Genomic DNA, 13,154 nt, shown 5'->3' on the forward strand with positions numbered 1-13,154 from the left:
ACTGTCCACACCTAGCCACTGTCCACACCTAGCCACTGTCCACACCTGGCCACTGTCCACACCTAGCCACTGTCCACACCTAGCCACTGTCCACACCTAGCCACTGTCCACACCTGGCCACTGTCCACACCTGGCCACTGTCCACACCTGCGTCTACGACCAGTTCTATACCTGTGTTCACAACCTTACAAGAGCCTTAAGATAGGGAATAACCGCAAATAAGTGTTTCTTACCTCAACATATGTTTATGTCATAAATACATTTAACATACATTTTTTTGCATAATTTTTATATTGATTGTCCTGTAATGACTTATTGAAAGCTGCTTGCCGTGATCTGTGCATATATTAAGTGTATTTAGATATAGTATAAGAAACTGTTTTGATATATTTATTTTTTTTAATTCAGCCATGACAATGCATAAGATTCTATGTTTTACGTACGTCATGTTAAACTATTAATATTAGTGTGTCAATTAGGAAACTCTGTATAGCGACATTCTGATCTATTATTTCTTTCAAATGTTACAATTGTTATATTATTATTATTATTATTATTATTATTATTATTATTATTATTATTGAGAAAATCAGATTTAGTCGTGATGAAGATTCGAACCGAATCACTAGGTAATCCAGGCAGTCACCATAAACAAAGAGCCAAAGTCCATTCCATCCACCCGCCAAACCCGCTGTTTATGAATGAAAAACGGTTTACACACGACTCACAACTGCTGACGTCCGAACACTTCCGGAGGGCGGGAATTATGAGGGGAAGATTATCTTGAGGTTATCTTGAGATCTTTTCGGGACTTAGCGTCCCCGCGGCCCGGTCCTCGACCAGGCCTTCATTTTGTTACACATCCCCAGGAAGCAGCCCGTAGCAGCTATCTAACTCCCAGGCACCTATTTACTGCTAGGTAACAGGAGCATCAGGGTGAAAAACATTTTGCCCATTTGTCTCCGCCTCCGCCGGGGATCGAACCCGGAACCTCAGGACTACGAATCGGAAGCGCTGTCAACTCAGCTGTCAGGCGCCCCAAGGGAAAGAAGCACTTCCGGAACAAGTGCTTCGCTGATGACTTTTGTTCGAACCACAACGCTGTAAATGCTTCACCCACGTACTACCAATACAAATAATCGCCAACAGAACCTAAACACCTCATCTAACCCGTCCCTAAATATGTACAACATGCTAATATATAAAAATATTAATTTATATTTGAGAAAAGTTCTGTTTTGAATGAACATAATGGTAAAGTTAATGAATGCGTCTTTGGGGTCGACCGCTGGATAGAATGGACTTAGTTTGAGGACGGGTTGAGTGGTATAAGGTATTTGCTTGGGAGTACCTAGAGCATATAGGTTCGAATCCTCCTCACGGCTTCTACTGATTTTCTCATTATTATTATTATTATTATTATCATTATCAATAATATTAATATCGTTTAACAAATCCGCAGGTGCCTTGATGAGGGTTCGAACCAATGCGCTGAATGTTCCCAGACATAGCTTCGAACCCTCATTAGGGCTCCTGCAGATTTGTTCTTTGATGCATCACGTTAATGTGTTTCCCTGTGTATTATTATTGTTATTGTGTTATTCATAATATAGTATGTTTGTGTTGTTCCCCAGACGAGCCACCGTCCCCGCCAGTGATCACAGGAGCGAGGGACATGTACGAGTCCCACGACGACATTCAGCTACGGTGTCTGGCGGAGAACTTCCCGGTGTCGGGGCCCACGCCGGGCCTCACCTGGCTCCTGCAGGGCCGCCCGGTGAGTCCCTCCCTCGCTCGCTGGCCTGAGTGGACAGTCCTGCTAATGAACAACCCAACCTTCCTCCTCAACCAAGGCGCAATGATCGTTAATCCAGCCGCCAAACCCCCTGTGTTTATGAGTGAAAAACCCTTAACACGCGACTCACAGCTGATGCATGTACTCTTCTTGAGCAGTTCACGTCCGCTGCTCGAATGGCATCTCTCTAAATGCTTCATTCGCCTACCTGGCCGTCCTCATCGACAAAGGCCAAATACTCATTAATCCAGCCGCCAAATTCCCTGTTTATGAACGAAAAAAAATGGCAAACAACTCACATTAACTGACGACGTTCGAACATTTCTCGGATAGTGCTTCAGTAACGACCTCTATTCGAATCGCAAAGATATAAATGTTTCGCCCGCGTGCTTCATATATAAATAATAGCCAACGGAACCCAAACACTTAACCTAACCTACGCCTAACTGTACATAGAACTTTAATACATAGTAATATTAATTTACATATTAGAACAAGCTTATTTTTAATGCACAATACGTCCATATTGATCAATGCGTTTTAAGGGACGGCCGCTGCTTTAACGAGCCTGGCCTCAGGACAGGTTCAAGTATCAATAGTTGCCACCTAGACACAACCACCTAACCTAAGTTAAGCCTAACTATTAAACACATTCTAGTACATAGATCTGTCACCATTGGTCATCGCGACACATATGAAAATTCTTATATGTACAAGGTGCTGCATGAAATTCTTAAGACACTCCAAAATTTTCTTAAGGAGAAGCTTTATGCACATACAGACGGGAATTAAGATCACATTTCACAAGTTTAACGGCTAAAATTCTAATAATATTTTTTTAAATGTAGATAAGGATTTCAAAATACTTGTTTTTAAAGGTAATGTTCATCTTTCTTGTTGTTCCCGTTACTTTAAACCTTCCTTCAAGCTCCCTTGGGAAACATTTGGTGCCTTTGTGGCACACCTGTGGAATCTTTGTGGCACACCGGTGGAACCTTTGTGGCACAGTGGTTGAAAAACACTGTTCTAGTATAATATTTTACGTGAGAAAATAAACTTTTAAATACGCAGTGTGTTAATTTAACGATTGTGTCTTTGGGGTCAACCGCCGGGTGGACGCGCCTACCCTGAGTAGGCGCGTCCCACCCAGCAGTTGGACGCGCCTAATCAGGCGTAAGCGCGGAAGCTGAAGTAGCTGAACCGTTCTGTAATGTGAGTCGACTGCTCTGTAAATGAACCTCCTTGTGAGTGAGTGACCTACTATGAGTTAGTGAACCCCTCATGTGCAACCCGTCCTCGCCTCAGGTCCATTCCATCCAGCGGTCGACCCCACAGATGCATTCATAAATTTTAACATGCCGTTCATTCAAAACAGGATTTTTCTCAAATATAAATTAATATAAATAATATATTAGCATATTGTGCATATATAGGTACAGGTTAGGTTAGGTATTTACGTTCTGTTGGCGATTATTTGTATTTGTAGTACGTGGGTGAAGCCTTTACAGCGTTGTGGTTCGGACAAAATTCGTCAGTGAAGCACTTGTTCTGGAAGTGTTGGAACGTCAACAGTTGTGAGTCGTGTGTAAACTGTTTTTCATTCATAAACAGCTGTGGTTTCGCGGGTGCATGGAATCACTTTTGGGTCTTTGTTTGGAGGACGGGCTGTTCTATGAGTCAGTGAACCGCTGTGTGAGTGAATCATTGTGTGAGTGAGCAGCCCGTCCTCCAAACAAAGATTCAAAAGTGATTCCATGCACCCACCAAACCCCCTGTTTATGAATGAAAAGCGCTTTACACACGACTCACAACTGCTGACGTTCGAACATATCCGGAACAAGTAATTCACTGACGATTTTTTTCCGAATCACAACGCTGTAAATGCTTCACCCACGTACTACAAATACAAATAATCGCCAACAGAACCTAAACACCTAACCTAACCTATCCTATGCCTATATATACACAATATGCCAATATATTATAATATTAATTTATACTTGAGAAAATTCCCGTTTTAAATGAACAGCATGTTAAAATTTATGAATGCGTCTGTGGTGTTGACCGCTGGATGTAATGGACTTGAGTCGAGGACGGGCTGGAGTGAGTGAATTATTCTATGAATTAATGAACCGTTGTATGAGTAAACCGTCCGTTACAGTAAATGAACCGTTCTATGAGTGAAAGCGTTTTGAGAGTGAACCGGCATTTGAGTGGATGGACATGGGAGGCCCGTCCTCATGAAAAATGGCCTCATGAGCCCCCTGATCATGAGAGAAACACACACTACACACGACTCACGGCTGATCAAGTTCGAATATTTCTTAAACAGTACTCGGTTCTTTTCCTGAGTTCGAATGTGAACCTTCTAAATGATTCACCCAAGCACAGTATATACAAATAATCGCCAACAGAAGCAACACACCTAACCTAACCTAACCTAACCTAACCTAACCTAGGTCTATACATAAAGTTACGGTATAAACACTACCATTTACTTATTTTCAAGAAAATATTGATTATGGTTAGACGTTATGTAATAAATGACGAGTGTGTTCTTGAGGGCCGGCCGCAGCTTGAACGAGCCTGGTTTGGGGATGGGTTGAGATCTGACTGTAGGTCGCAGGATGAGTCAAGACGAACGCTGAGGTGTACCAGAGTTAAATGGTTATTTTAAATGGTATAAATAACGGTTAAATGGAGTGATCACTGGAACTCAGTTCTGTACAGTAGAACCCTTAACAGGATCCTTCAGCCCGTCCTCATACACAAAGACCAAAGTCCATTCCATGCACCCGCCAAACCCACTGTTTATAAATGAAAAACCCACGACTCGGAACTAATAACGTTCGAACACTTCCGGAACAAGTGCTTCACTGACGACTTTTATTCGAACCACAATGCTGTAAATGCTTCACCCACGTACTACCAATACAAATAATCACTAACAGAACCTAACTTACCCAATGCCTAAATATGCATAGTATGACAATTTATAACAATATTAATTTATATTTGAGAAATTTGAGAAATTTGAATAAACAACATGTTAAAATTGATGAATGCGTCTTTGGGGTCGGCCGCTGGATGGATTGGACTTGGTCTGAGAACGGGTTGGATCCGAATGATGATAGATAAATATTGAGGAGAATCATTGATGTGGCAGTGAAGCATCAATTAGTATTGATGCTTCATTACCACATGCATCAATACTAATCATTGTATTTGTGACCAAACCCGCATGTCTCAACAACATACATAGGAAGCACCACAGTAACAACAACCACCACAACCACCACAACCACCACAGTCACCACAACCACCACAACCACCACAACCACCACAACCACCACAACCACCACAGTAGCAACAACCACCACAACCACCACAGTCACCACAACCACAACAACATTTACAACATCAATGCTAAACAGAGTCATGCTGGCTTATTGATTTTGTTTCTAATAATAACCAACAATATTATTTATTCTAACAAAATTTCCAAAACTATTCAAGAGGCAATTAAACAGAATTGAGAGGCGTTTAGATAGGAGTGATAGTAATTTAGAATTGAGAAGCATGCACTGCCCCAGCCAAGAAATATTTTTTCAGAGTTGTGCTTTTTTTGTGTAATTAGGCTATATTTTAATGTTTTCATCACTCTTTGTGTTTTGAAATGAAAATAGTTGAGTTTGGAAACAGTTTAACATTAACTTTACCTAAACATTTATAAAAACAACAAAAAAATGTCCTTAACAATTGCCATATGAAGTTTTTGGCAAAAAAAAAAAAAACAGGTGCGCAGTGCAGGGGTTAGACAGGAGTGAGAGGCTTTTAGACAGGCGTGAGAACCCCGTCACAGAGAGGCAGACTCACAGGACTGATCCTGCAAGACGAAACGTTGAAACAAAGTCAAGATTACGTGAAACGAAGTCACGTCGAAGTTAGTCCGAAAATGTTGCAAGAAAACTTAGTCTTCCAAACTGTCTTAGCGAGTGAGCGAGGCGCCTGAGATAGTGTGAGGTGTGAGGAGTTAGTGTGAGGTGTGAGGGTTTAGAGTGAGGGCGTGAGAGGGGTTAGAAGGAACATGGGAGTGAGGTCTAAGGTTTAGTATGAGGGTGAGGGAATGTGAAGAGTTAGTTTGACAGTGAAGATTTGAGGTTGAGTATGAGGGTGTGAAAGAATGAGGGGTTAGTATGGAAATGTGAGGTTTGAGGTTCAATATGAGTGTAAGAGAGTGTGGGATTTGTATGAAAGTGTGAAGTTTGGGGTTAAATATGAGAGAGTGAGAGAATGAGAAGCTAGTATGAACGTGGGAGTGAGGTTTGCAGTTTAGTTTGAAACTGTATGAGAGAGTGAGGGAGTAGTTTGAACATGGGGAGTGTGTTTTGAGGGTTTAGTATGAGAAAATGAGACAGAGGGGTTAGTATGAAATTGGGTGTGAGGCTTCACGATGTAGTATGTAGTTATGAGAGAGTATGAGGTTAGCGTGAACGTGATTGTGAGATTTGATGATTTAGTGTGGGCATATAAGATACTGATTGGGTAGTATGAAAGTGTGAGGCTTGAAGTTTTTTTTATGATGGTGAGGGAGAGTGCGGAATTAGTTTGAAAGTTGGAGTAAGGTTCGAAGGTTTAGTATGAGTGTGTGTGAGGAGTTAGTGTCAGTGTTAGTGGAGTGTGTGTGAGTGTGTGTGACATTACAAGAGTATGACATGGTTACTGTAAGGGCGTTTGATGTATGAAACAGTGATGGCTTATTCCGACAGTTAGTGGGATATTTTATGGCTTAGTAGAGTTTGTGTTAAGTACGTAGGTGGATTAAATATGAGGTGTGAAGAGCTAGTATGAGCTTTGAACGGTAGTATGTTGTGTGGGGAGTTAGAAGGGAGGTATGCGGAGTTAGAAGAGGGGAATGCGGAGTTAGTATGTGGTGTGAGAGGCTAGTATAAGGCGTGAGGAGTTAGTATGAGAGGGTTGTTATTAGTGTGATGTGTTCATCGGGGTTTGAACACGGGCAAGTGACGGGAATAGTATAGAGTGTGAGAGCATGAAGTGTGAGAGTTAGAAGGCCTTATGAGGGTTAGCATAAAGTGTGAGAGTTGGCATTAAGAGGAGGAGTTAGCATTAAGGGTGAAGGGAAGGCAATTATCAAGAGAAAGCGCCAAGCCATTACGACTATCTAGCACTTATATGAAGTGTGAGAGTTTGTATGAGGTGTGAGGGACTACCATAAAGTGTGAGAGTTAGCATTAGTCTCAAAAATCAGAAATCAGTATGAGGTGCGAAAGCTTACATGAAATGCACGAGTTAGCATGTGTGAGAGGACTCACATGTGTGTGTGATTGTGGTATATAAACACACAAACACACACACGCACACACACACACACACGCGCACACACACACACACGCGCGCGCACACACACGCGCATACACACACACACGCACACACACACACACACACACACACACACACGCACCCTCGTAGGGGGCCTCGTAGCCTGGTGGATAGCGCGCAGGACTCGTAATTCTGTGGCGCGGGTTCGATTCCCGCACGAGGCAGAAACAAATGGGCAAAGTTTCTTTCACCCTAAGTGCCCCTGTTACCTAGCAGTAAATAGGTACCTGGGAGTTAGTCAGCTGTCACGGGCTGCTTCCTGGGGTGTGTGTGTGTGTGTGGTGTGGGAAAAAAAAAAAAAGTAGTTAGTAAGTTAGTAGTTAGTTAGTAAACAGTTGATTGACAGTTGAGAGGCGGGCCGAAAGAGCAAAGCTCAACCCCCGCAAAAACACAACTAGTAAACACAACTAGTAAACACACACACACACGCACACACACACACGCACACACACACACGCGCATACACACACACACACACACACACACACACACACACACACACACACACACACACACACACACACTGTGTACATCTGTAACAAGATGGTTGACCACTTATGCTCCCCCCCCCCCCCAGGCGCGGAGAGAGTACGTCTCGCCGTACAGAGACGACCCGTACGCCGAGCCTATTGGCGTCACCCTACGCATGCCCGCCAGCCAGGTACGTCCATGCCCACTCTACCGTCCATGTCCACTCTACCGTCCATGTCCACCCTACCGTCCATGTCCACCCTACCGTCCATGTCCACCCTACCGTCCATGTCCACCCTACCGTCCATGTCCACCCTACCGTCCATGTCCACCCTACCGTCCATGCCCACCCTACCGTCCATGTCCACTCTACCGTCCATGTCCACCCTACCCTCCATGCTCACCCTACCCTCCATGTCCACCCTACCGTCCATGCTCACCCTACCGTCCATGTCCACCCTACCGTCCATGTCCACCCTACCCTCCATGCTCACCCTACCCTCCATGTCCACCCTACCGTCCATGTCCACCCTACCCTCCATGCTCACCCTACCCTCCATGCTCACCCTACCCTCCATGTCCACCCTACCGTCCATGCTCACCCTACCGTCCATGTCCACTCTACCGTCCATGTCCACCCTACCCTCCATGCTCACCCTACCCTCCATGTCCACCCTACCGTCCATGTCCACCCTACCGTCCATGTCCACCCTACCCTCCATGCTCACCCTACCCTCCATGTCCACCCTACCGTCCATGCTCACCCTACCGTCCATGTCCACCCTACCGTCCATGTCCACCCTACCGTCCATGCCCACCCTACCGTCCATGCCCACCCTACCGTCCATGCCCACCCTACCGTCCATGCCCACCCTACCGTCCATGCCCACCCTACCGTCCATGCCCACCCTACCGTCCATGTCCACCCTACCAGCCATGTCCACCCTACCGTCCATGTCCACCCTACCCTCCATGTCCACCCTACCGTCCATGCCCACCCTACCGTCCATGCCCACCCTACCGTCCATGCCCACCCTACCGTCCATGCCCACCCTACCGTCCATGCCCACCCTACCGTCCATGCCCACCCTACCCTCCATGTCCACCCTACCCTCCATGTCCACCCTACCCTCCATGTCCACCCTACCCTCCATGTCCACCCTACCGTCCATGTCCACCCTACCCTCCATGTCCACCCTACCGTCCTTGCTCTTATATCTATATGTAGTAACTATATTTCTGCCAGCGTGTGTGTTGAGTGCTGGAGGTAGGAAGCCAGACGCTTAAGCAATATGGTTCTCGGGGTAAATGATGCACATCAGAGATGCAAGTATAGTTAAACGCGACACAGGACCAGATTGTGGAGTGTAGCGCGGATACACGTGTCGGGCCTTGGACACTGCTGGAACACAGCGGATACACGTGTCGGGCCTTGGACACTGCTGGAACACAGGGGATACACGTGTCGGGCCTTGTACACTGCTGGAACACAGGGGATACACGTGTCGTGCCTTGGATACTGCTGGAACACAGGGGATACACGTGTCGGGCTTTGGACACTGCTGGAACACAGCGGATACACTTGTCTTGCCTAAAGTAAGAGTACCTTCCTGGAGTGAGCTTCGCGGTTAGTAATCGGAACACTCCGTTGGAACAGCTCATTTCAACGACATCCTGTAGCGCGTACTAGAGACTAATGTATAGTGCCTATAGTGTCTATGTAAGTGATTGTACAATGATGTTTTCAGGAGAGGAGAAGGTTGTTTATATATCCCATCAATGAAACCCACAAAACTGTCTTATGGCGTGAAGTTATTGTTGCCCCAGACAGGACAGCCTGTCTCCAAGCTCCAGAGAGACAGGACAGCCTGTCTCCAAGCTCCAGAGAGACAGGACAGCCTGTCTCCAGGCACCAGAGAGACAGGACAGCCTGTCTCCAGGTTCCAGAGAGACAGGAAAGCCTGTCTCCAGGCTCCAGAGAGACAGGACAGCCTGTCTCCAAGCTCCAGAGAGACAGGACAGCCTGTCTCCAAGCTCCAGAGAGACAGGACAGCCTGTCTCCAGGCTCCAGAGAGACAGCACAGCCTGTCTCCAGGCTCCAGAGAGACAGGACAGCCTGTCTCCAAGCTCCAGAGAGACAGGACAGCCTGTCTCCAAGCTCCAGAAAGACAGGACAGCCTGTCTCCAGGCTCCAGAGAGACAGGACAGCCTGTCTCCAGGCTCCAGAGAGACAGGACAGCCTGTCTCCAGGCTCCAGAGAGACAGGACAACCTGTCTCCAGGCTCCAGAGAGACAGGACAACCTGTCTCCAGGCTCCAGAGAGACAGGACAACCTGTCTCCAGGCTCCAGAGAAACAGGACAGCCTGTCTCCAGGCTCCAGAGAGACAGGACAGCCTGTCTCCAGGCTCCAGAGAGACAGGACAACCTGTCTCCAGGCTCCAGAGAGACAGGACAACCTGTCTCCAGGCTCCAGAGAGACAGGACAACCTGTCTCCAGGCTCCAGAGAGACAGGACAGCCTGTCTCCAGGTTCCAGAGAGACAGGACAGCCTGTCTCCAGGCTCCAGAGAGACAGGACAGCCTGTCTCCAGGCTCCAGAGAGACAGGACAGCCTGTCTCCAGGCTCCAGAGAGACAGGACAGCCTGTCTCCAGGCTCCAGAGAGACAGGACAGCCTGTCTCCAGGCTCCAGAGAGACAGGAGAGCCTGTCTCCAGGCTCCAGAGAGACAGGACAGCCTGTCTCCAGGCACCAGAGAGACAGGACAGCCTGTCTCCAGGCTCCAGAGAGACAGGACAGCCTGTCTCCAGGCACCAGAGAGACAGGACAGACTCTCCAACAGAAACATACGTTATACCTTCCTGTCGCGTGACTTAACATTACAACTCGGGTATACTACCTATCACTTTCCAAATTGCATTTAAATCAAACTAACTGGTTTACGGAGGTCAGCGCATCACCTCGATGATAGAGGATTATATCGCCTCCATATAATGTTTTTCAGCTCCTAAATCAGATCTATAGTGGAGTACTCACTACTAATTTAGAATTCCTGTCTACACTCTTATCTGAAATTGTCAGACAACATTCAAGACAGGGGTGAACATCTACTGAGCAAGGAAGTTAATCTACGTATACCGTACTGGTATTCCATACCAGACCCAATACCATACTTGCAATTCCATTCACCTGGGCTGTATGTCTCGAACCCTGGAACACACGTGTGTGAGGCAGGAGCTCTATCGACTGATCTATGAGTTGTCTTAATAAGGAAAGTTCCCAGTAGCAGCAGCATGCTGACAAACTGGAATTTTCCACTTAGTGTTCAATAAACCTTTGAACTATATGTTTAACACTTCTCTAACCCTGTCCATGGAGGACAGAAGAAAATGTATATATGCTGGTTAGCATTGTAAATGTGTGGCCACGTCTGTGGTAGAAAATAATAATAAAAAAAAAAACTACTGAAGCCCAGAGAAATTACTGACCCACGCCCACGTCACAAATTACTGACCCACGTCACAAATTACTGACCTACGCCCACGTCACGAATTTCTGACCCACGTCACGAATAAATTGTCATCCACACTCCATGTCCAAGTATTTACCGTACTTGTTGACTGTCTAACACACAAGAACAGGGGTAATGTATACTCTACAAAGTGTATCCCCTGAGTCAGCATCTCTCACCGTCAGGACCAAACTACCAAACACGGGGTTTGATGAGCGACTATTAGATAGATGTTCAATTTGAACAAACAGAAATATTTCCGACCTTTAACCACCCGAAAAGCGTAAAATTAACGATTCCCTTTTGGCAACCGCCCTGCGACCAAACAATATTCTTTCCCTCATCAGTTCAAAAGCCTTGTAAATGAATGGGGCAAGAATACAAAATAATGTTTAATAAGAACATGGAATACCATCAGTGCTACATGTTTAAAGTGCAGTTCTAGTTTGCAAACTTTTAAGTAACGACGTATAAAATTGTTAAACCAATTTGTATATACATGCATATATAGTGACGGTAAAAAAACTTGCTTTTTCTGAAAAACTATGTTCTTCATGTGAGACCTCTTTACCGATTGCTTTGAAATTTTGACACAACGTTGCATTCGAATAGGCGCGTTTTTTTATATACCTACAATATAGATGCCACCCCTGTGACAGGTAAAAACATGCGTTTTTGAAAAACAGCGCCATCTGTTGCACATAATAGCAACATGCACGCTATACTAAATATGTCACGAATTCCATTTCAGTGTTTCCGATTACATTGATAAATGTTATTTTCATAGATTTCTTCTTATTTAATTTTATATTTAATTATTTTGTGTGACATTGAGTTGGAATTGAGCTGTGTTGTTTACCATACCATTCATTTCGTAAGTATAAGTATAGATGCCACACCTGTGACAGGTAAAAGTATGCTTTTCTTGAAAAACAGCGCCATCTGATGCATGTAAGAGCAACACACATGCTATACTAAATATGTTACAATTACATTTAAATGTTTCTGATTGCATTGATAAATTGAATTTTCAAATATTTTGATTTATAATCATTTTGGTTTAATTATTTTGTGTGAATTGCATTGGAATTAAGCTGTGTTGTTTACCATACCGTTCATTATGTGAGTATAGTTTATTTATTTTTTCGTATTTTTATTTCATTTTTTCACTGTTTTTCTTATATTTCAGTGATGTAAACATCAGATCACTTGATGTTCCCAATTTTCTGATGGGAACATCAGACCATTTGGGAAGGCATCGGGCGAGGGAGTGGGGAATGTTGGGGATGACGAAGGGACGGAAGTGAGAGATGGGGGGGGAAGGGTGGACGAGGGGACAAGGGAGGGGGGGTAATGGTGGGGAAGGACGAGGGGATGAGGGAGTTTGGGATGGTGGGGACGAGGGGATGGGGGAATGGAGAATGGTGGAGAGGACAAAGGGACAGGGAGTGGGGCATAGTGGGATGGAAGAGGGGATGGTGGAGTAGGGAATGGTGGGGAGGACGAGGGGACAGTGGAGTGGGGAAGGGCTAGGAAGCCGAGGAGACGGGTGAGGGGAGAATGATGGGGTGGACGAGGGGACAGGGAAGGTTGCTGTGGCCGGGTACTGCTAGTATATATAATCAAAGCTCTCAATGATTGTATATGCAATATTGACCACAGACAATATTTCACAGCGATCAGGACATTCGATTCCACGTATATTGGCCTGGAATAATGGACTTCCAGTCCAAATCTGAGGACTTGCAGGACTGGGGAGGGGGAAGGACATTAGCGCTTGCCAGTGAGATCATGCAGGAAGAAGGGGGGGGGGAGAAGGAGGGGGTAAAAGCGTTTGTTTACGGCAGGGAAAGAGGAGGCACGAACCGGCCCAGTTCGGTAATGTTGACTAGTCCATCACCTGTGCCGTCGGCGCGCGGGTCGGGTGGTAGCGCCAATAACTAGCTAAACACACACATAAATCACGACTAGTGGGAGAG

General features: G+C 45.6%; 1 protein-coding gene across 1 annotated transcript in view; it reads left to right on the forward strand.

Moving 5' to 3' along the window:
• LOC123759495 (uncharacterized) overlaps nucleotides 1–13,154 on the forward strand; it is a 430,513-nt gene that overhangs the window by 388,672 nt on the left and 28,687 nt on the right. Inside the window, exons 4-5 of the mRNA XM_069334770.1 lie at nucleotides 1,635–1,777; nucleotides 7,773–7,856. Of these exons, the coding sequence (XP_069190871.1) occupies nucleotides 1,635–1,777; nucleotides 7,773–7,856 (227 nt within the window). The remainder of the gene's footprint in view (nucleotides 1–1,634; nucleotides 1,778–7,772; nucleotides 7,857–13,154) is intronic.

This window comes from Procambarus clarkii, chromosome 32, assembly GCF_040958095.1.
Source record: "Procambarus clarkii isolate CNS0578487 chromosome 32, FALCON_Pclarkii_2.0, whole genome shotgun sequence".
NCBI classification, from domain to species: domain Eukaryota; kingdom Metazoa; phylum Arthropoda; class Malacostraca; order Decapoda; family Cambaridae; genus Procambarus; species Procambarus clarkii.